Source organism: Sarcophilus harrisii, chromosome 4, assembly GCF_902635505.1.
Source record: "Sarcophilus harrisii chromosome 4, mSarHar1.11, whole genome shotgun sequence".
In the NCBI taxonomy this organism is placed as follows: domain Eukaryota; kingdom Metazoa; phylum Chordata; class Mammalia; order Dasyuromorphia; family Dasyuridae; genus Sarcophilus; species Sarcophilus harrisii.
Genome location: NC_045429.1, coordinates 124,138,976 through 124,163,012, shown reverse-complemented (window position 1 = coordinate 124,163,012; position 24,037 = coordinate 124,138,976). Strand labels below are relative to the sequence as shown.

The following is a 24,037-nucleotide window of genomic DNA, read 5'->3' as shown; positions in this document are numbered from 1 at the left end:
AAAGAAGAAAGAAGGAAGAAGGAAGAAGAAGAAGAAGAAGAAGAAGAAGAAGAAGAAGAAGAAGAAGAAGAAGAAAGATGGCAATGACAATGATAATGATGACAAACCATTGTTGGAGTTGGTTAGAGTTGGAGAACCTGAATTCAAATTCTGACACAATTATTTTTTACCTTTATAACCTCCATCAAGTCACTTATAGCTGGATTGTCAATCACTGCAATCTATCTTTTTTATTCATTGTCTTTCTGAGTGCTTCCCTGTCTTTTCTAGGCCTTAGCTTCTCTGCCTCAAAACAAGAGGGCTAGAAATAGATGGTTTTGGCAAAGTGATAAAAATCATTGATTTTAGAGCTATAAGATTTGAATTCAAAACTTGCCTCTTAAGATTCTACAGTGATCCTTTGTCACAAAATACTACTTCAAAATACATAAAAAATGGGGTCGAGATGAGATTGAGATGTATACCAATAATGATACAGGAATAATATGTGATAAAATTAATCCTTAATCAGGTCTCTTTCCTCCATTTGGATTCCTCCTGTCCCTCTTCCAGGTACCCCTCTAACCCTGACTCTCTGTGTCTGTTATGTCTCAGCTTTGCTTTCAGTTATAAAACAATCCTTGAAAGTCAAAGAAGAAAAGTCCCATATTCATGACAGCATTTTTTATCTTAGTAATGACCTAAAGGTTGATATATTTTCTACTAATCAGTGCCCCTCTACCTAATATTTTGCCAAATTGAATTGTAGATTCCAACATCTTTTTTCATATTGGTAGAAAATTTTCAGCTAACAAGAGTGATAATGCTAGCCAAAATAGCTTGTATATCCAGACTCTCAATCTTCACAATTGCCAGCAATGTCTTCTCTCCTGTTCCCCATTGCTGTCATCTAACTGACATCCCCTATATTGATCACCTTGGATAAGCACTAGTGTGTCTAGAATACTACTCTGAAGTACAGAGAAAAAGGCTTAATGAATGTTTAAAGAAAGCTCAAAATCTCAAAAGGTTTGCTGGACACATATCACAAATTATGGCAAATAGTAGAGAGAGGGAAAGAGAAACTTCACAGATTCCTGAGATACAAGCAAAAAAAAGAATCAATACAAGACATTGACCAAAAGGACAAAAATAAAAACAAACCAAAACAATCAAAAAAGATGATGAGTCCAAATAAAAAGAATACAAAGGGGTGAAGATGCGAATTAAGAGAATAATTGAGAAGAGAAAACAAAGCAGATACTTAAGCATCATACAGTCTATATATTAAAAATAAAGGAAAAACCCAATATAAGATCCCTCCCATGTATGGTATGTCATAAGGCAACTACAGGCTCATAGGACAAGTATCATCAAGTCCAAGCCTTCCATTTTCTAGATAAGAAAACTATATCCAAGAGAGGTGATCTTACTTGCTGGAAGACACTTAGCTATTAAGCAACACCCCAGATTCGATCCCAGACTCTAGATCCAGTGCACTTTATTTTTAGATCATAGGTATCTTTTATAGGTCACTATCACTCTCTTCTCACTTTTGTGTCCTTAATTACTTTACATCTCTCCAACAAACTACATCTTGAGACCATTGGTAAATCTTAATGCCTGTGATTTACAACATTCCAAAATTAAGGGCTTACCCAGGACATATCTAAATGTGGGGACTTATTCAAGAAGGTAACTGTTTTTCTTTGACTCATTGCCCCCAAATTTATAGCATCCTCAGTGGTTTGGACTATTCCTAGAAGGCAAATACATTGAGGCTACTAGATAAGCAACCATCTTTCCCATCAGACCTACACAGTACCACCAAGGGAGACAAGGTATTGATTTCTTGTCCCCCAATCTCCTTTGTTGTGGCTTTGCTTTCTAGCTATAGGAGTTCCTCCTTTCCCCATGAGAAAATCCTTTTCAGGAAATCCTCTTCTCTCTCTAGAAAGTCAATCCTTATACTTTAAAATTTTTAAATTTTCAAACATGTGATTTGCCCTTGAGATGACCCTCAAGGATGATAGTTGCCCATTAAAGGTCTCTTCTCTTGTTAAAAAGCTAGATTCTCAGAACATAGAACATACAGAAACATATGTGGAACATATAGAAACACATAGACATAGAGAAATATTCGTTCATGAAATTATGTTGATAATGTATGAAGAGTTAGAATATTATAACTGAAAAAAGTTAGAACTGGATTTAGGAAAGCTAAGTTTATATTCTACCTTGTGAATGTGGGCAAGTCCCAACTTCCCTGAGGAACAGTTTCCTTGTCTGCAAAATGAGGATTATATCTACAATCCACAGGACTATTGTAAGCAGCAAATGAGATCATATATATAAAGCATTTTAAAATGTTAAAGTACAATATAAAAGTCAAATTAATAGGTCTGTATTCTAAAAAGATCTAAAAAGAGAAAAGTAACTACATGTACAAAAATATTTATAGCAACTCTTTTTGAAGTGGCAAAAAATTGGAAATTGAGAGGATGTACATCAGTTAGGGAATTACTAACTATACTAGAGAAATGCTAACTATAGAATTGTGATATAATACTATTGTGCTATAAGAAATGATAAGCAGGATACTCTCAGAAAAAACTGGAAAAACTTATAGGAACTGATGCAAAGTGAAATGAGCAGAACCAGAACACTGAACATAGTAACAGAAATATTGTACAGTGATCAACTGTGAATGACTTAACTATTCTCAGCAAGACAATGATCCAGAATAATTAAACACGTGATGGAAAATCCTACTCCAGACAAAGAACTGATCGATTCATACTATTTTCTTTTACTTTATTTTTTAAATTTTTTCCTTTGATCTGTTTCTTTTTTTATAACTGTGAAAATAGTAAATATATTTTACATGATTATACATATAAAACCTGTATCAAATTACTTACCATTTTAGGCAGAGGGGAGGGAAGAAAAAGTTGGAACTCAAAATCTTATAAAACATGCTAAAAATTGTCTTTACATAAAATTTAATTTAGTTAAAAAACAAAAGTTATTAATGTCAGGTGTCATTTAAAATATGGGATGAGAAATGCCAACAGCAAACACCATAAGGGCAAGTCAGTTGCTTTTTGGTAGTATCAATGACTATTATCTGGTGGGTTTGTGGCATTTCATAAGCATTCACAGTACTCTGCAGAGTTTAATGAAGGAACACTTGACTAGGTCTAGGTCATGACCAACATCTTAAAAGGAAATCCTAGAGTCATCCCTGATAGTCTAGGGATCAGATTTTATCCCTTTAATTGTTTTGCACTGGATTTGATACAAATCAAATGATTAGTCAAGGAAATATAAAATTTGTAACCCTTTGAAACACTATGTATCCACATAATTTTTCCCTTAATATTGCCAAACTTTTTAAATGAAAGGGAGATTTTTTTTCCATTATTAACATTTAGCTTTTTGATTTGTATGTAACAATTAAAATTATAAATACCAATTCAACAAACATTCATTAAATACTTATTACATGCAAAGGGTACCACAGAAACACAAACAAAAAAAATCCCTACTTTCTAGATAATTTACATCCTACCAGAATGATTCACAATGAGGAGCAGAAGGAAAAGTGAGGAAGGAGAGAGAACTGCTATCAGTTTGTAGTGGGAAGAGGAGTCAGGAAAAGGTGAGAAAAACACAATTGACTTGAGCTTTAAAGGAAAATGAGGATTCTAGGATAAAGATTATGAGATTCTGTGATTCTCTTTGTGAGTGTATAGAGGTAGGAGATGGATTATGAAGTTTGAAGAACAGCATAATAATTCCATTAAGTCTGTGAAGAATCCTAAGAAATAAAGCTGAAAAAGCAGATGGGAGCCAGGTTGTGGAGGGCTAAAGAGTTTGCATTTTAGTTTATAAACCAGGGAAAGGACATGACCAAAGTTGTGCATTAGATTTTTCTGGAAACTCTGGGGAGAATGGATTATGTTGGCACCTGTGTGAAAAACTGATTAGAAAGGGCAGGCATCAAGGTATACAAGTAGCTTGTAATTTTTGTTTTTTAATTCCATGAATTTATACTTAAAATTTGTCCTAATTTTACAAAGCCTTTTCAAAATGCAAAAGGTTTGTTATTCTATTATTTTTATTGATGTTAAATATGAAATATTATTTAGTTATTTTATTTTTGGAACACATCAGATCTGTAAATATTTCCAAGTTTACTGCAATGAGAAAAGGAAGCACATGTTGAGCCAATCCCATACTGAGCAAATCCAATTTCGCAACAAAATTGTAAGCAACTTTAGGGCAAGAACCTTGTCTTATCCTGTTTTGTATAACTGGCATAGATGTGTGCATTAGACAGCTCATAAGTACTTGTTGATTATTTGGAGAAGTTGGGGAGGTCACTTATTTCAATACTTTGATGGATCTGTTTTCCTATAGTAGGGAATCCTCATTTATTATGCAGATTAAGCAACCTACCCATAGCTTCTCATTTTGTACAGTTCTTATGAATGCCCTTCCATAAATCTTTTATAGAAGATTGATCCAAAGTGCTCTAGAACTCCAGGTTATCTATATATTCTCAGGTTTTCTTTATGGAATCCATAAGTTTTGCTTTACAGTGGAGACAACTCTTTTTCTAATCATACATTTCACTGATATACATTTCATTTTATACAATTTTTTTTTGTGCACAAGTTATTGATAATATGCTTCAGTCTGCTTTTGTCCAGCACATATCTCTTTACTATTCTTTTGTCTCACTTACAATTTTGATTCTTCAGAGACGTAGTGCTCTGTGATTCACAAACTTATAATACTACTAAACTACTAAACTTGAGTATAATGAGCCACTTGCTATTTCGGCCCTTTGGATTTTTGCTATATTTGTCCTTCATAAGAAAAAAACATTCACGAGTGTAACAAATCTTCTAATTACTGTGATACTGTCCCCAGTATCCATTGCAATGTTTATTCAATAATGCCAATACTAATTTTAAATGGCCTTAGGAGAAATGAACCCTTTGATGACATAAAAAGAGGTAAACTGTTATTTTTTTTTACCTTTATCTTCCTGGCATATGACTTAAAGAGTCATTTTAGAAGACTATATAGAATTGTTGAGTTTCATCAATGAAGAATGTTGCCACATTGGGAGTTCCCTACTCTGATGAAATCACAAATATAGACCAAAAACCCTAAAAATATCCTAGGGTACCTTTTAGTCAATTGGAAAGAGTTCATCTTAAAATCTTTTTTTTTCCTTTTTATAATTTATTTTATTAAAAAAAAACAGAATAAGGAAAACATAAAAGGAATACAAAACAAAATGAAACAAAACAAAAGAGAACACTGTCATGTGCCTAGCAGAATATCAGGAAGGATTCAAAATATTTAACATCAAAATCAAGTATATATATATTAGTAGAAGAAATTATATTCATGTGTCCATTTTTTCTTTACTTCCTTGTAAATTGTTCTTTGTCTCTGCTATTCACCTTTTTTACTTTATTCTTTTCTCCCCTTTCATTCCTCCCACTACCCCCAAGCAAGCTATAGTTAAAAAAGGATATATTTATATATGTATATATACTGATATATACATGTACTATATATATTCTATTGCTGATGTCAATTTTAAACACATATTATTTATTTTCCATATAAAAAATTTTGTCCATATTGAGTTCCTTGAAACTGATCTTTGATATTGACTCTCAAAAGTTAAATTTTCTAGTAACTTCAGATCTAGTTGATAGAAAGTCCTGAAAATTTGCAAGTTCATTGAATGTCCATTTTTTCTCACTCAATATTATAGATAATTTTGCTAGATATGATTTTTTTTTTTGGCCACAGGCCTAGTTCTTTTGATTGTTAGTAGATATGATTCCAGGGCTTACCGTTTTTTATTGTGGCTGCTGATAAATCCTGTACAATTCTTATCGAAGCTCTAGCATATTTGAATTGGGTTTTTTTCCCCTTGTTTCTTGCAAAAATTTTCTCTTTCATCTGGGGGTTTTGAATTTGACAATAATGTTCCTATGTGTTTTCTACATAAGAGCTTGAGTTGGTAATTAGTGGATTTTTATTCTATTTTTACTTTCCCCTCATGTTCTATCAACCTAGGACAATTTTCTTGGATTATTTCTTGCATTATTGTGTAAAGATCCTTTTTTGTCATAATTTTCAGGCAGTCCAATTATTCTTATATTTGCTCTTCTTGATATGTTCTCCAGATCTGTTGTTTTTCTTATAACATGTTTCACACTCTATTTTTTCATTTTTTATAATGTTTTGCTTTTTCTTGGTTTCTCATAGCTTCACTGGATTCCTTTGTTCAATTCTAATTTTCAAAGAATTATTTTTGTCTTTGAGACTCTGTATCTCCTTTTCTAGCGGGTTAACTTTTTCCCCATATTCTTCTTGTTTTTCTTGAATGTTTTGTTTTGTTTTTTTTTTCTTCAGTGTCTCTCATTTAATTTTAAAAATTCTTTTTTAAGTTCTTCTGTCAATTCTCTCTGGGCAGAGAGCCATTTCACATTACTCTTTGAGGTAGAAGCTTTTTTTATATCAGCATCCTCCTCTGAAGATGAACCCCAGTCTTCCTTATTCCTATAGTACGTTTCTATGATGAGGTTCTTTCTTCTTTGTTGGATCAATTTTTTAAAAAATAAAAAGTATTAGTGGAAGCATCTCCAATGATAGGATGAAGGGATGGTGCCTCTAGCTTCACCTCAGCTCTCCTCTCAAACCAGGAACCCCAAACCAAGAGCTCCATCCTCCCATAACTGCCCACAGCCAGCAGTGTTCCTGTCCCATTGCCTCTGCACTCACCAGGTGCTGGTTCCTTTTTGCCCAGGACCGTGCTCCGGAAGTACAATTGGGCCTGAAGTTTGTAATCAGCTGAGGGTCCCTCAGTCTTCCTGGACTCAAATCTTGACTCCACGAATAATCCAGGAGGTGAAAGTTTCTGTGGTTCCTGCTGAGGCTCCAGTTATACCCAGCTTGCCCCAGGGCTCCCCACTTGGTGTTCCCACTAGCTCAGAGGGCTTGTGCTTCATTAGCATTAATTCCCAGCCCCCAGTGTTTCTTCCAATCTTCTCGAGTTGTATCAGGAGGACTCCTGTTACTAACCCTCTGTGCTATCTTCCCAGAATCCCCATCCCCATCTTGAAATCTTAAAGATCAAATGAGAGCCAAAGAAATTCACAGTTTTTTAAAGTCCTTCTGTTGGCTTCAGTTGATTCTACAAAATGCCTCGGGCCAGACTGGATAGTTATATTTAACTTTTTGAGGCTGAAAAGTTATATATGTATACATAACAATCATAGGAAATATCATACTTTTCATGGAAATGAGGGCGTATTATATGTGTTCATTTTAATGGGAAGATAATCCCTGTCTACAATAAAAGCCAACATCATATTCAAAGACTCTTTGGAGACAGAGCCAATGTTACGAATTGTGGTGATCCAAGTCAGATTCTAAAAAAATCATATAATTGCACTGACCACACAACATAGCTAAAATTGAATCTGAAATATTAAGCATAGTTTTTGGAGTAGGGAAAAGTGACCCAGCAGTCAGTTTTCTAACGTTTATGCATCATTTTCTGTTAATTACTCTACATGGAAGAGAAATCCCATCATGATATATCTTGTCATATCTTGGATTCAGTTTTATTTTAGGCCAAACCAGGCTTCCCAAGAATACAATGTACATATGCACATAGTTGGCAGATGATAAGTGCTTATTGATTATGAATATGTCACCTTTTAAAATTGTACTAATAGATGACTTTGCTATCACATTTTAAGGTTTAGAAACACTTCCCATTATCTCGTTAGATCCTGATAATTACCCCTGAGATGATGCTACAAATATAATTTTCTCAATTTCATTTACTTTCTAGTAGCAAGTTTGATGACATAATGAGCAGCTGGGTGGTGAAGTGAATGGAGCACTGAGTCTGGAGTCAGGAAGAATCATTTTTATTCATTCAAATCCAGCATCAGACATTTATTAGCTGTAAGGACCTTAGCAAATCACTTAACCTCTCTCAGACTCAGTTTCCTCATCAGTAAAATGGGGATAATAATAGCACAGATCTCCCAGGATTATTGTGAGGATCAATTAAGAAAATATACATAAATTTCTTTGCAATGTTAAAGGCCAAATACTATTAGTAGTAGAAGTAGCCAGTTAACCTATGTGTATTAAGAGAAGAGAATGGAATAAGCACTTAAGGATCTACTATGCTCCGTGTATTGTGCTAAATTGTTTTACAAATATCATCTCATTTGCCTTTCACAACTACCCTGTGAGGTAGATGCTATTATTATCCCCATTTGACAGTTGAGGAAACTGAGGCTGACCTAGGTAAGTGACTTGCTCAGTTTCACAGAGCTAGTAAGTAAGGTCAGATTTAAACTCAGCTGTTTCTGACTTTAAGTCCAATGCTCTATTTACATCATTACCTCAGTACCTCTAAGTATCTTTATTAAGCACATGTTATATGTTAGGCACTTTAAGAATAGTAATAAAAAGACTGAATGAATAAATAACATTTAGATAGAGTTTACTATGAGCTTATAATGTGCTAAGTGCTTTACAATCATTATCTCAATTAATCTTCACCAAAAACTTGGGAAGTAAGTGATATTATTTTCTTCAGCTTTTACAGCTGAGGTAATTGAGGCAAACAGAGGTGGATTGTTTTTACTTGCCATGGGTCACGTTGCTAATAAGTGTCTGAGACAGGATTTGAACTCAAGTTTTCTGGACTCCAGAGTCATCATTCTATCCACTGCACCATCTAGGTGCTTTTAAATTCCTTTATTAAGTATCTAATATATGCTAGGCACTGTGCTAAATGCTGAGGATACAAAGAAAGGGAAAAACAATATTAAAAATAGCTATTCCTTCTTTTCAGAAACTCACAGATTAATGTACAAACAAGATATAGAGGACATAAATTGAGGGTTGTATCTATTTTGCAGATGGGGAAACAGTAGTAGTGTGATGCAGGAAAAATGCAAAACTTAGCTCTACCAACTGACCCTTGGCAAATTATTTCTTGGATCTTGATCTCCTCATCTGTAAAATAAAGAGAATTGGAAAAGGATTGGAATTAAATGGCTAGAGAGGTTCCTCTGAGCTCTGGATCTATGACCTTAGGCTCTCACAGTAAGGGTCTTATCTACAGTTCCACAGCTAGGAGCTATCAAAGGTAGAGTTCAAACCTTGAGTCTCCTTGTTTTCAAATATAACAAAAAACTCATCTCTACACTGTTATTTTTCTTTAACACAGAAAGCAACTAGTGTAAATGTAGGTGCCATTTTCATCTCCTGAGAACAGCATCCTAGAAAAGAATTCCAGTAGAATAATGTTACCATTTTGTATCTAAAAAATGTCCATCATAGAAGAACTCAAAAGCACCTTAGAAATATCCCTTCCCCTAATTTTCAACAGTTTTTAGAGAATAACCTAGAAATTTTTATTTACAAATGAATGTATGGTTCAGAAGGAGGAACCTATAAATCTCTCAGTATTCCAGGAATGTCTGGAATTAATGAGAGGACCCTTTTTTCTTCTTGGAACCCACTGAACCACAAAAGACACAAATAGATATAGAAAGATCACCTAGTCCAAATCTTCTCAGTTTTATCAATCAGGAAACTCTCCCAATGTTTATATTTATGTATATCTCTTTACAGCATTTACAGAAATACCAAATTATTTCTAAAGGATCACTTAAGTAAAAAGTTTTCTGATTTAGTTACTTTGCTGTTGTAGTTTTTAAAAGAAAAAATTACAACATAAAACTTTCTAAATACCTGTTTCTAAAAATAAAAAAAGGGAAAGAACAAAGAAAATTGGGTTAAAAAGCAAATACATAGGTTTGACTCTTGGGTCCACAACTTTTTTTTTAGCTGTATAACCATGGATAAAACTAATTTAATTTCCCTGATTTCTTTAAAATGGGAATGATATAAAATTTCCACTTCCTGCCTCAGTGGGTTATTATAGAGAATAAATGAGATATCATAAAACAAAATGCTTTTTAACTATGCCTTGCTATACAGGTGTATGTTATTGTTATTATTCAACAGATAGAATATATATATATACACATTTTAATGTGATATCTTGAGCTGGTTCAGGGGGTGAGAAAGAAAAAGGGGAAATTACATGTGAGTGGAAAACAGGGAAGAGAAACAGGAAAAAAAAACACTACGACATGCAAAAATACATTTGGAAGAAGATACAGAAACAGAGAGACATAAGAAATAGACATGGATTTTGATACAAAACCAATCTCATTTTAAAGATAGTCACAATATTGCTGTTTGTATTTTTTTACTATTACATTTTTACAAATATAGGCATAAAGGAAACATTACTCATTGACACCTGCTGAAATGTGTAAAATTCAGATGATCCTGGATCTGATCCACAACATAGAGGCTTCCATCCCCAAACTACAAGATCAACTCATTCCTAACGGCCCTTCGAGTCTAGACTTAGTTTTCCTCCACAAGTTCAGTAAATTGTGAAAATATCTTTGTTTCTTTTGTCTACAGCTGCATTTAGGAGTTAAATATCTTGACTTGAATGCTGAATTAGCCCCAAGGCTACTGAAACAGGCATTTTAGAAAAGGAATTTTGTGTGTCTTCTCTCTTACCCAAATTAGATATATTTCCCATTATATTTGCAAAATAGACTGAAACTGTCCAATTGAGAAAGATTTTATTTTCAAGAGGCCTGGACTTCATTTTCACAGGCAAGAATTTAGCAAGTGGTTGATCTAGTTCACTGTTAATTCAGTAAGTATTTCATGTCTTATGGCTAATACTATTTGCTTCTGATCCCTTTTCTTGAAAGACCAAAGCCAAGATTTCTACTGCAAATTTTTTTAGTTCAAAAAAATAAAAATGTATAGTTCTTGTTTAAACATAGAAGGCTTACAGCATTATTTTTAAAAGGATATGAAACTAGTTACTGTTAAAATTTTATAAATCAGTTATTGAAGAAAAACATTCTATCGGTTTTACATTATTCAGGCCTTATCTGAGCACCCACATTTTACATAGCCTTTTCAATTTTAAAATTAAGTGTACTCAAATGCTAAAAAAAAAAAATAAAAATAAAAAGTATATACATAGAGATATATATTAGACACAAACCTCCAGTTGGGAACTGAAAATGTATGGCTATTGAAACACAAAGCTATTTAACCATTTATTCAAATAATAAATAGAAATGTTCTTTTTAAATGTTATATACAAATGTACAAAGCTACTATGATATATACACAGTGATTAAAAATACTACAAACACATACAGAACGCTTCTTCCCTTCCCACCCCTAATTCACTCTCCCAGGAAATTTCTCCACAAGACCAGAACATTTTGTCCTGTGTCCTGGTACAGCTGAGTGCATTTTTTCCTTCCCCATTTGGTTACTCTTTTCCCCCTAATACAAAAGATATTTTGTGAGCACTTCGAATAAAGACCATGGTCTTGACAAAAGCTGACCCCTCTTCCCCCTCCCTCCTGAGTCCAGTGCTTGAAAACAAATCCAGTAACTGTGTTTCAGGAAAGACTTGTGTGTGTGCACAGCATACAGAAAGGACGGCTAAAAGGAGAGAACAAAGCCCATGATGAATCACCTGTTGTATGTCAACAAAGTAACACATCCGTTAAAGCGTTCTTTTACCATAGCCTACTATTTCCGGGGCTTACATCCCAGTTCTCATCAGAGGTGGATGTCTTTGAATTGCCAGGATCTCTGATGCCTCCCCACCCCCAGCTTTCTAGTTTCTGGTGGAAAAACAAAATCTAGATGGCTCAGATGGGAAGAGATTCAGCACCAGCTATCCGATTAACCCAAGTCCAGCAACAGGCTTCTCGGAGGAGCAAGAAATAAAAATGTCAACCCAAGTTATCTCTTAGATGCGGACGGCTCCTAGATCTCCGACTCCCGACTAACGTTCTACCTCTACGTGAAACATCATCCACCAAACTCCAAGGCTTAGTTAGAAGAGGCTGCGAGTTTCTTGTCCCCTTCTAGTTTCTGGTCGCTAGGCAAGAAGCACTGGGGTGTATAAATAAATGAACCTTTGTGGTGGGGTTCCAAGGCATTTTTCGGAACCCGCTGATTTTTAACCTCAGATGTAGGGGAAAAAAAAGGGGGACAGTGGGATCCCCGGGGCAGGAAGAGTGGTACAGAATACTAATGCCACGGGTCAGATATTCAAAAGATGAAGGGAAAGGAATAAATCTGCGGCTGGAGAAATAAATGGGGGGAGTATCGCTATGCTGCCACCCTGGGCAGGGGGAAATGTGTGCACGGTGTGTGAAGAGTAAGAGGTCTGCTAATGGGGACACGGGATGAGGAGGAACACTGGTGATGGGGAAGTTTCCGTCCTAGTGAGGATATCTGTGGGTTTCACCCCCAAATCCCACACTTGTTCAAACCGGGAAGTCGGGGTGGGGCGGAGCCCCTCTCTCCTCGGGCTGCCTCAGAGGGTGCCCAGGTGGGGCAGGGTCTCCAACTTTTCAGCCCTGTCTCTGGTGGCCGCGGCATTCTCCACACCCCTTAGCCACTCGGTACACTTCCTCACCAGGCCCTCGTCCACCGCCTCAGCCTCCTCCTCATACTCTACATCATCGTACTTATGGTGCTCATTCAGGAGAGAGATCTTCAGCAAGGTCCGTAAGTCGCCACTTCCCAGCTGCCCCCCTCGGGAGGGGGCGGAGAGGGGTTGCAGGGCACCCGAAAGAAGTTGGGGCTGGGACTGCGTGGGGCGGCGACCCGTGCTCCCGAAGCCCCCCACCGGGGTGCTCCCGGCGCCGCTCGTGGCAATGCCCTTACGCTGGCCGGAGGCGGTCCCCGCGGCGCCGGCCTTGCTCCGGGGGCAGGAGGATAGGAGGCGCTTGGTGTCCGCGGCTGGCGAAGGGAAGGGTCTGCGCTGCCGCGCTAGCAACTGCTTCTCCAGGTTGCGCCTCTGAATCACCAAAATCGCCTCGGGGGTGAGGCTCAACGAGAACCTCACGGCTTCCTCCTCCCCGCTGCTGGGGCCCGCCGCCGGCCCCGGCACCGAGGCCCCGCCGGCTGCCAGGCTCTCGCAGGAGTGGGTCAGTCCGGGCACCGTACAGGTGGCGGGGATCGGCGGGCGGGCGGGCGGGGAGGTGGTCGCGGCGGCAGCCGCCACGGGTTGCTGAGTGGGGCGCAGCGGGGGCTGTGGCTGAGTCCTGCTGGCTGCGGGGCCCGGGGCTCTCCTAGCCAGTTGCCTCTTCAGTGTGGCCGACGGCCAGGAGCTGGAGAGGAGCATCTCCGGCTTTTCAGGGGGCCGTTTCTTCTTCTCGCCCCCAGCTGCAGGGGCCAGGGAACCTGGGACCGGAGGGGCGTGCACTGTGGTCTTCCTCTGGGCTGCAGGCTTCTTGGGCAGCTCTCGGGGAGCAGCGGCAGGGACAGTGGGAGGTGTCGGAGCCCCAGGGACCTGCTGCTGCTGCGGCGGCTGCTGCTGTGGCTGCTGAATCGGTGGGAAAGGCATGTTTGCTGAGGGGCTGCTGCAATAGGAAAAGGAGGGGTCTTTTCTTAGTAGTGCAAAGGAAGACGCAAAATCTCTCCGGCCGGATTCCTATAGTGCCCTGTGGTCCTCTCCATCTGTTGCTGAGACTCTTCCCAGCTCTGTCCTTCCTTCCTTTCCCTGCCTCCCTATCCGACCACAGCAAGATCACGGCTCTTCAGATCCTGAGTTACCCAGGGGCGAGCCCAGGTACTGCAAGCGAGAGGTGGAGCTGTCCTCCCTGTCAGATCCGTAGTTCCGGAACCTCAGGAGGTGGCCGAGGCTTCGATTCCCGTGGGAAAGCTTCGGCAAGGCAGCCGGCAGGCAGCGAGAGAGCGCTGCTTCTCTTCGCCCAGCTTAGGCTGAATGAGACAAGCTGGGATGGTCTGGGAGGAGAGGGAGGAGGAAGAGGAGGAGGGAGACAGGGAGAAGAGAAGGGAGGTGGAGAAAGGGGAAGGGGGAGGAGGAGGAAAAAAAATGGAAAAAGGAGGGGAAGAGGAAGGGGGGAGAAGAGAGTGCGAGAGGGAGGGGGGAGAGGAGGAACCCCGAACACGAGTGTGGGGAAAGGGAACTAAGCATCCACAAGTCCTGCTCTTGTGGTGTCGCTCACAAGAAGGGAACTGTTGAATGAATATCTGCAAAAGAGGGTGGATGAGTAGGATAAGATACAAGTCATAAGCCCCAAGGGGAAAATACCGAGAGACTAAGGCTCTTCACTCCCCAAGCTAAGGATTTAAAGCAATGATAAGGCAGGGTGGGCCGAGCGGGATCGTGATCTGTGAGGAGCTCTCAGAAAGGTTGGGCTCTGTTCTTGGGTTCAATAATAAGCCATTGAAGTCTTTTGGAAGAAGTCCTCCTTAATTACCCAAGATCTTGAAAAATGTGGGAGGGAAGACACTGTCAAATAAGATTGTTATTGCATCAGAGCATGGTGTCGCTAGGGAAAAAAATAAAGGTTTTTTTTTCTTCATGGTCGCCAATTTAATAACAAGTGGGCGGAAAAATATAAAAACGTGGGAGGGGAGATAACGTCAAATAAGGTTGTTACTGCATCAGAGCATGGTGTCACTGAGGGAAAAAAAAGGTTTTGTTTTTTTTTTTATGGTTGCCAATTGATTGGAGTAATAACAAGTGGGAGGAAATATTCAATCTGAATAATTAACCTTCTGGTACTCAAATCTAGTTATTTCATTATTTAAATGCATCAGCATCCATGCATGATTTAAAAAAAAAAAAAAGTAGAATGCTGTTGCTGTGGGGTGTAGATAAAGACAGATAAAGCATTTATTAATCACTGTGTACTAGGCTAAGGGGAAAGCACTGATTTAGAGTCAAAGAATCTAGGTTCAGAAAATCCTGCCTCTGCCACTTGCTCTCTATGTGACCTTGGAGATTAACAGTACCTGGTACATAGTAGGTCTGTAATAAATGCTGACAGACTTGAGACAAGTCTAATTATATTCAGTTTCTTCATATGTAAAATTTAGGGATTGGATTTGATGACCTCTAAGGTATTTTCCAGCCATGAGTCTGAAATTCTACCATCCCATACTTTTATCCATGACTGTTCACTATCTTGCTTTTTATTGAGTACCTACTAATACAATGAAGTGGACTGAATAGACAGAGTAATAAAGTCCACAGGACCACTATAGGAAAGCAGTTTGTAAAAAAGTGAGTTGTTCACTCTTCCCTTCTATCTGCACAGAGATCAGAGATTATGGGTATTACAAGAATGTTGCACATGTGGGCAGACAGACTTTCCAGTAATTTTGTTTAATTATTTCTCTTGTAACATAAAAGTAAATTTAATTCAATGAGAAAATGAAAGAGGGGAGAGGGGGTGTACCTATAAAGAAATGATTGACTAAGGAGAAGAGACATTAATGAGGCTTGTTGGATTTTTTTTTTTTTGAGTGAATTATGTTAGGTGACCCAAATCTGTGATTTCACCAATTTGTGGGGATTCCAGTATGGAAATTCCCTCCACCAACGCAGACTAAACTCCTGTGTGATTTATAATCTTAGAGGGTTACATTCAGTGTCTGGAGGAGCACTGAGAGGTTGGGTCCTGTCCAGATTTTGTCCCTGGCCCTGTGACTGATAAGGACTAAATGTAGGATTTGAACCCAGGCCCTCCCTCCCAATGTTATAGCTAACTTTTTGTCCTCTACACCATGTTGTCTCTCATCATCATTATTTCATGACATGAAATCTTGCCTAGAATTTACATTGTAGTTGTAGGGACACAATGTATATGAGAAAACAAGAGAACAATCACTCAGTGGTGCCTGAAGGACTTCAAAATAATAAACAGACAAGGGAAAACCAAATAATTAGGCCATAGGTTAGGAGACAGAAATCCATGCATGCAACCATGCCTCTTAATAAAGACATGGAAAGCATGGATATTATTGGCCCATCTAGCTCGTAAAAAGGTCTCCATGTTTGTTGAAGAAATAGTATGTAGCTGGTATTGGTTGAGGGGAGATATTATTGAGAAAAGCTGGAGATTTTTAGGAGTCAAAATCAAGTCATCATAGACATGCTAAAGTCACATAGGATGGTGTCATGGAAAAGAGGCACAAAATTTCATTCATGCATTTATAATCCCATTAAATAATATAATATAAAATCTTATGTTATATACATATGAGAATATAATCATATAATTTATAATAATACCATTCTAGTCACTTGGCACACAGTAGGAGCATGATTTTTTTTATTGATAAGTCAGGTGGTTTAAAGCAATCAATATTTAAATATTGATCCAATATTTAAAAGCGCCTACTATGTGCCAAACATTGTACCAGGTGTTGGGAACAGAGAGACAAAAGTGAAATTAAACCAATCACACACATATATTTGTGTATATATATATATATATGCACATGTGTATCTCTGTGTATATACACACATATATACATAGAGGTATATACATATGTACATTTCTATGTGGGTACACATACATACAAAGTAGATACAAAATAATTTGAGAAGGGAAGGTGTTAAGCAACTAGGGAGTTGCCCTGTTATTCTCTATATAAGGCAGAATTTCAGCCATATCTTGAAGGAAATTAGGCAAAAAAAAGCATGGCAGACAGTTAATGCAAATGCTCAGATAGTAGATGAAGCATTCTGTGCAATAGGAAATCAATTTCTGGGCAATGATATAATAATAATAATAGTTAACATTATATAGTAACATGTGCCAGACACTGCTAAGTACTTGACCCTTATTATCTCATTTGATTCTTCTCCCAATAACCTACCCTGAAAGGTAAGTGCTACTATTATCCCCATTTTACAATAAGGGAACCAAGGTAAACGGAGTTGAAGTGACATATCCAGCAAATATCTGAACCCAGTTGGAGCTTAGTTTTCCCTGACTCCAAGTTGATGCTCTATATCCACTGAACCACCTAGCTGCCCGATAGCCAACAGTGATAGTGATTAAGATAGAAGTAAGTGGAGCGTAAAGACTTCAGATGAGATGTGGAGAATGGTGGCTTGATGGACTGAAAGTGGCAGTGAAGAGAATCAGTAGCACCACATAGGAATCGAAGTGGCAGGGGAGGTGTTACTTTCAAGGGTGGGAAGAAGGATAAAAATGGCAGTAATTTCTTTTAGATCAAGAAGGCAGGGAGAAGAATTTAGAAATAGATTTAAGACAAAGGGAAATTTGCTCTTAATGAAGTGAGGTAGGAAGCAATAGACGAGAAGGGGAGAATCATCAAAGAGATATTACAAAGAGGTAGATCAAGAGAGAACTGATGTGATGATCCAGCATCATATATACCACATTAATAGATGCACATGTATGCATGTACACACACATAATCTATGTCTTATCTAAAAAAGTAAATTGCAAACTACTTAAGTACAGAAGTTACATTCCCATAGTTAATATTCTTTCTGGACAAGGAAGGCCTGGAAAATTGGGGGAAATTGGGGACAGGAAAAATCCTCACAACAAAGGGAAATTCCTTCCTTCCACCATCATATTTTTTCTGTACTTTATATCTCTTTGTAAGGGTTAGTCAAATTTGAGAGTTCAGATACGGACAACAATAGTGGATTATAAAGGAGACTAGAACAGAGTAGAAAGTAGAAAGAATTAAGAGTGGAGTCTCTGAAGAACTACCATGGTCTGCTGAAAAGTAAATGAGAATCATACCCACCAAACCCCTCCCCTTCTCCTCATCCCCCAGGGGTCATCCCTACATGAAAGAAGACAGTCACTACTGAAGGATGCACTAGAGAGTTTCTAGCATCTCTAGCTGTTAGGAGGGTGAAAGTGATGAAAGCTGAGCAATAAATCTCTTCTGTGGTTCGTCTGTGCAAAAGGCTTCCTAGAGGTGGCAGTATAAGCCCTTGACTACAGGTGTTGATACTCAACCTTTTATCCAGTGGCAGGTCTGGTGCAAAGGACAGCTAGCACCGTAGGAAAAACAGACAAAAATATCAGGATTTAAAGTTAGGAGCAAACCACTGGAGTTTAGTTTCTTCCTCTCTGTAACTGCATTTAAATGTAACATGTGACAGGCCCATTACAGAAACCCACCAAAAAGAATGTTTAGATAATAAAATCTACTTTTTGCAGAGGCTTAGAGGAGAATATAAATGAACTGGAAAAAAGAATGATGGCTGAATCTGACTATTATTCTTGTAAGATTGTGCAGCAGAGCAAATACCATATCCAAAAAGCACCAGACAAGTGGTAACCAATTCTTTCCTTGAAAGGAAGTAAACAGCTGATAATTAGATTAATTTATAATTAGCCTGAGTTTTAGAGCCACATTTTTTGTGTAACTGCTTAAGACAAAAACTGACTCTAAAATATGTGATTCCTTTTCATCCTAAAATCACTAAATTAAGTATCTAAATAAAAGGATTTGGTGTTTGTCCAGATTTACCATCTTTTTAGGAAAATTCTATCTAATGAACACATCTGAAATTCTTCTGTAATTTATAATCTTATACAGTTGCCTAGGCCACTGAGAGTATAAGCAATTTGCTCATAGATAACTACTAATTTCAATGACAGAATTTGAATGCAACTCTTCATAATTCCAAAGTCTGCCCATCTATCATACATACATACATACTCCCTCTGATCTAAAAAGTACCGTATGAAAAATAAATTTTTTATTTTTGTCTTTAAACTTTTTTTTCACATTGTATGGGTTTCAAATTCTCCTTTAACAGAAAAAACCATTTTAAAAATGACTACAAATTATTTAAAAATATGCTTTTATTCTATTACAAATTAATGTTACTAATAATAGGTAACATTAATATAGAATTTACTATGTGCTTGTTGGTGGAACTGTGAACGGATCCAACCATTCTGGAGAGCAGTTTGGAGCTATGCTCAGAAAGTTATCAAACTGTGCATATCCTTTGATCCAGCAGTGTTACTATTGGGAGTATATCCCAAAGAGATCTTAAAGAAGGGAAAGGGACCTGTATGTGCACGAATGTTTGTGGCAGCCCTGTTTGTAGTGGCAAGAAACTGGAAACTGAGTGGATGCCCATTAATTGGAGAATGGCTGAATAAATTGTGGTATATGAATGTTATGGAATATTATTGTTCTGTAAGAAATGACCAGCAGGATGATTTCAGAAAGGCCTAGAGAGACTTACATGAACTGATGCTGAGTGAAATGAGCAGAACATGGTAACAAGACTATATGACGATCAGTTCTGATGGACGTGGCTCTCTTCAATAATGAGAGGATTCAAACCAATTCCACTTGTGCAGTGATGAAGAGACCTATCTATACCCAGAAAGAGGACCGTGGGAACAGAGTGTGGACCACAACATGGCATTCTCACTCTCTCTGTTGTTGTTTGCTTGCATTGTGTTTTCTTTCTCAGTTTTTAATTTTCTTCTTTCTTGATCTGATTTTTCTTGCACAACAAGATAACTGTATAAATATGTATACATATATTGGATCTAACATATATTTCAACATATTTAACCTGTATTGGACTACCAGCCAGCTAAGGGAGGGGATAGGGGTAAGGTAGAGAAAATTTGCAACAAAAAGTAATGTAAGGGTCAGTGTTGGAAAAATTACCCATGCATGTGCTTTGTAAATAGAAAGCTTTAATTTAAAAAAAAAAGAATTTACTATGTGCCACATCCAGTGCTGAGTACTTCACAATATTTATCTCATTTGATTCTCTCAACAACCATGGGAAATAGGTGATCTTATTATTCTCATTTTACAGATGAGAAAATTGAGGCAAACAGAATTTAGGTGATTTGCTCAGTCACACAGTACATTCTGAAGTTGGATTTTGATGGCAAGCTATTCTGCACCTTCATTTTTGAAGAGGACAAATGACATCATAGATAATGTTTCGATTTGCTTGTGAATTGGATTTAAGTGCGGCAGAGTGGCAGAGTCATCAGCCGCACTATCTCTTCCAGTAACAAGACAAAAGTCAGGATGTCTAGTGATGACCTGGGAGGCAATAAATGACTTTGATATCTTTGATGTCTGACCAACACTGCATAGAGCCATTGGAACAAATTGTTCTCATCTACCCATTTCTCTGGGGGAAGACTTCACATACCTAGGCTAGACATCCACCTAATTCACCTGTCAGGTTTAGCATGTCTGCCAAAATTGTTTACTGGGATGTGTCTGCTGCACATGCTACAGCTTGAAACAAATTGCTTTTATCTACCCATTCTACTAGGGGAAATCTTCACATGTTTGGGGTGGATAACCCATAACTCACTGACAGGTTTGAGTTGCCCCTATAATAATGTTAAAGAAACATTCAAAAGGGGTTTTAAAAAAAGATTTTCCAGAAGAATTCTAAAATAAAAGGATAACTTCACGCAGAAAGTATTTCATTCTTCAATAACAAAAGCACACTAAAGATCTGCAATTCAGGTAAACAATCCCCATATTTAAATCAAAGAAGAATGTAGTAGGTATAAATTATAATAGCTGGAATTACAAGTTATTCAGACTCACCTAAAACAATGATCTTTTTTTTTTTTTTTAAGAGGTATGTATCTAATGATATGAAGGTGTCTGAATTGTTTTTATCTACTACAAAAAATAAAACTGTAATGCTAAAGGAAACAATTTTGTTGTTCAATTTGTTAAAATTTGTTATATTAAAGTTTCCTGGAGATCTGGCCACGGTATCCAGCTGCCGCAGTGATATAACAGAGAAATTCACAGCTTAAGTAGAGATGATCAGGGACCAAGCTAAAGGGAGAGCTAAGAAGTAGGAAGGGAGACTCAAGCTTTCTTTCCCTAGACCTGGGGGTTTTTGCCATTATGTATCATGGACCATTTTTGGCAGTCTGGTAAAGCCTATGGGGCCTTTCTTAAAATATTGTTTTTTAAATGCACAAAATATAGAGAATTACAAAAAAAAAACTAGTTATATTAACATAGTTATCATAATTAAAAAAAAAAAAGCTAATGGTCTCTAGGAAAAACTTCATGCTGGTCTAAACTTTACCCAACTTATGGAAGAGAAAGATTAGAATTTGTTCCTCTACCTTACAATTCTGTTCTTAATTAAAGGTCAAATCCAATGAAGTTCAGAAATGAGCTTCATCAGCAATGAGATTTCAGATGGGTATTAATAATCCATGAACCTCATCCTCAAAGGATCTGACATCTTATTAAGGAGATACCATTACAGTAAGATGAGAGTCTCACAAAAGGCCTACTGGGGCTTTTTGAGTACAGAATTTCACACCTGAACCCCCAGAAATACCTGTGTACAACTTCTTTATTATAAAATTCCATTTTATAATTTGAACTGTACAGTTAGGTAGCACATTGGATAGAGCAGCAGGCTTGGAATCAGGAAGATTTATCTTCATGAAGTTCAAAACTGGACTCACTCAGACACTCACTAGCTGTGTGAGTCTGGGCAAATCTTTCTTACTCCTGTTTGCCTTGGTTTCCTCATCTGTAAAATGAGTTGGAGCAGGAAATGGCAAACCATTCCAATATTTTTGCTAAGAAAACTCCAAATTATTACTGAAATGACTGAACAACAAAAACAAGCTTAACTAAAAACATGAGATTTCTTATTATGGCATGGTATTTATAGAAATATAATATAAAAAATACATTGTAAGTCAGACAAGTCAGATATAAGCTCTCTCGTGGGTCTTAATTTCTACAAAACAAGAAAGATAGGATTACATGATCTCTAAGGTTCCTTTCAGATTCATGAATCCTAAATTAAACAATTTTCTGGAGGTTCTAGGTTAAACAAATTTATACAGTTTACATAGTACATATGTGGAAATCAGAATTTAAACACTGTTTTTAAATTAAAGGATCAAACTTTTCTCTGTCAATCATGAATTTGGACATAATTGACCAAAACTCTTTAGTTTGAATCATCTTTAAAGTTGCTTAGGGAAAAAGAGAATTGGTTATGTAGTGCAGTGCAGAGAAAGAGTACACACTTTATTAAAAACTGTCTAGTATTTATTTTAAATTTTTATTTAATTTTTTTACTATTACTATTTGTTTTTATATAACCTAATATAATCCCTTTTTTACATATCCCAATGTAATCCTTTTCTCTCCTCTCCCCTGAGTGATTATAATAATAATGAACATTTATATAACATCTACTATGTGCAAGCATTTTATTTTATTTATTATTATATATAATACATATACAAATTAAATTATATATTTATAATTATAAAATTATATATTATATATAAATAAAAATATACAATATATAAAATTATTTAAAAATAATAATTTAAATTATACAAATATAAAATATTATATATAATAAATATTATATTTATTAAGCAAAATGTAAGCATTTTGTAAATATTACAAATATTATCTCACTTGATCTTCACAACACTCCAAAGAGGTAGAGGTTGTTATTATGCCCACAGGCCCATTTTATAGTTGAGGAAATTTAAATGACTTGTAGCTAGTAAGTGTTCAAAACTGGATTTGAATTCAGATTTAATCTGACTTCAAGACCAGCATTCTCTCTAGCCACCTAATGATGATCAAATAAGGTCTCTCATTGTTTTATTTACCTACTCCACATAGAGGCAATTAGATGGTTCCATGGATAGAATGTTGGGCCTGGAGTCAATAAGACCCAAATTCAAATCTGGCCTTAGTTACCCTGGGCAACTGCTGTTAATTTAATTCAATGAAGAAGGAAATGCCTTATAAACCATTTGCAATTCATGTTGCAAATATCCCATTTTTCAGATAATGAAACAGGTTTAGAGATTTGTGATTTACCCCCAATCACAGGATTAGTGGCAGAATCAGGATCTGAATACAGAAGTTTTCACCTAATGCTACCTCCCAAATTATTATGATTATGTTTGTTATTTTGTGATTTTTCAGTCTTGGGACTCTGCTTGAGATTTTCTTGGCAGAGGTAACGGGTGTAGTCTGCCTTTTCCTTCTCTGGCTCATTTTACAGATGAGAAAACTAAGGAAATTATTTGAAATTTCCAGGCTCACACAGCTATTTGAACTCAAGTCTTCCTGACTGCAGGGCCAGGGCTCTATCCACTGCACTGACCCCGCTGCCCTTATTTTTAGTTACCTGCATTTCCACAACTGTATTTTATTAGCAATGTTTAACACTATCCCCTACCCTTTAGCACTCCTTGTGTGCTGGTTTTGTTTGCATTCGTGGGATCTTCATGTTCCTTGCAGGAATGAATGCTCTACTTTTACATACTTGAAAAGAGCCCTAATTCTATTGGAGCATGGATGTGTATATGTAAACTATTTTCATTATGAGAAAACCAAGACGAATTAGTCAAAGGCTCTAGAGCTTCTGCAACTGCAGGTTATTTGAATTGATTTAGGCAGATTCCCAGCCTTTCTGACCCTCTGCCCAAATCCTTATTTTCATTCTCTCTTTACCCTGACAGTACTTCACTACTCATTTCCACTGTCTCTGAAACTCCTATTTCATAATTAACAAACTTACTTTCATTTTAACAATAGAGTGCTAGAGCACATCTAGCAGTCACTGAGACATGGATTTTCCCCAGGGACACTGTATCCTTGTCCATCTCAAGAACTGGTTGTACTTTCTCCTACCCCACTATTCATTGATCCTAGTTGGGGAGCTACAATATTTCTTACTCCTCATTGTAGCTTCTTAACTCTTCATCAATAAGCACAACCTTTCTTCCTTTGAAGTTCATTCTTTCTAAATTTATCACCCAGACCAGATTCAGATTGCCTCTCTCGATCCTAACTTCTTCCCTCATATTAATGATAAGTCAGAAATCTGCAAAATGAAATGAAATAATTTACCAGGTCTTCAAAGTACAGACTGTTTGTTATTCCCTCAAATGTCCTAGCTTTTTACTTCCTCAATCTACTCAATCCCCATGACAGATTTCTTCATTTTACCTAAGCCAAACATAGGAATGGTCATACCTTTTTAAAAAATTTAATAGTATTTAATTTTTCCAAATACATGCATGCAAAGATA

At 37.1% G+C, this 24,037-nt stretch overlaps 1 protein-coding gene across 1 annotated transcript; it reads right to left on the bottom strand.

Annotated features, from left to right (window-relative positions):
• Nucleotides 1-10,077: 10,077 nt before the first annotated feature.
• PRR18 (proline rich 18) lies at nt 10,078-13,927 on the bottom strand. The gene has a single exon (XM_031937510.1). The coding sequence runs from the start codon at nt 13,520-13,522 to the stop codon at nt 12,488-12,490; it is 1,035 nt and encodes a 344-aa protein (XP_031793370.1). The 5' UTR covers nt 13,523-13,927; the 3' UTR covers nt 10,078-12,487.
• Nucleotides 13,928-24,037: the final 10,110 nt, after the last annotated feature.

Coding starts and splice junctions, on each gene's coding strand:
- PRR18 (XM_031937510.1), bottom strand. CDS start 13,522: ATGCCTTTCCCACCGATTCAGCAGCCACAGCAGCAGCCGCCGCAGCAG.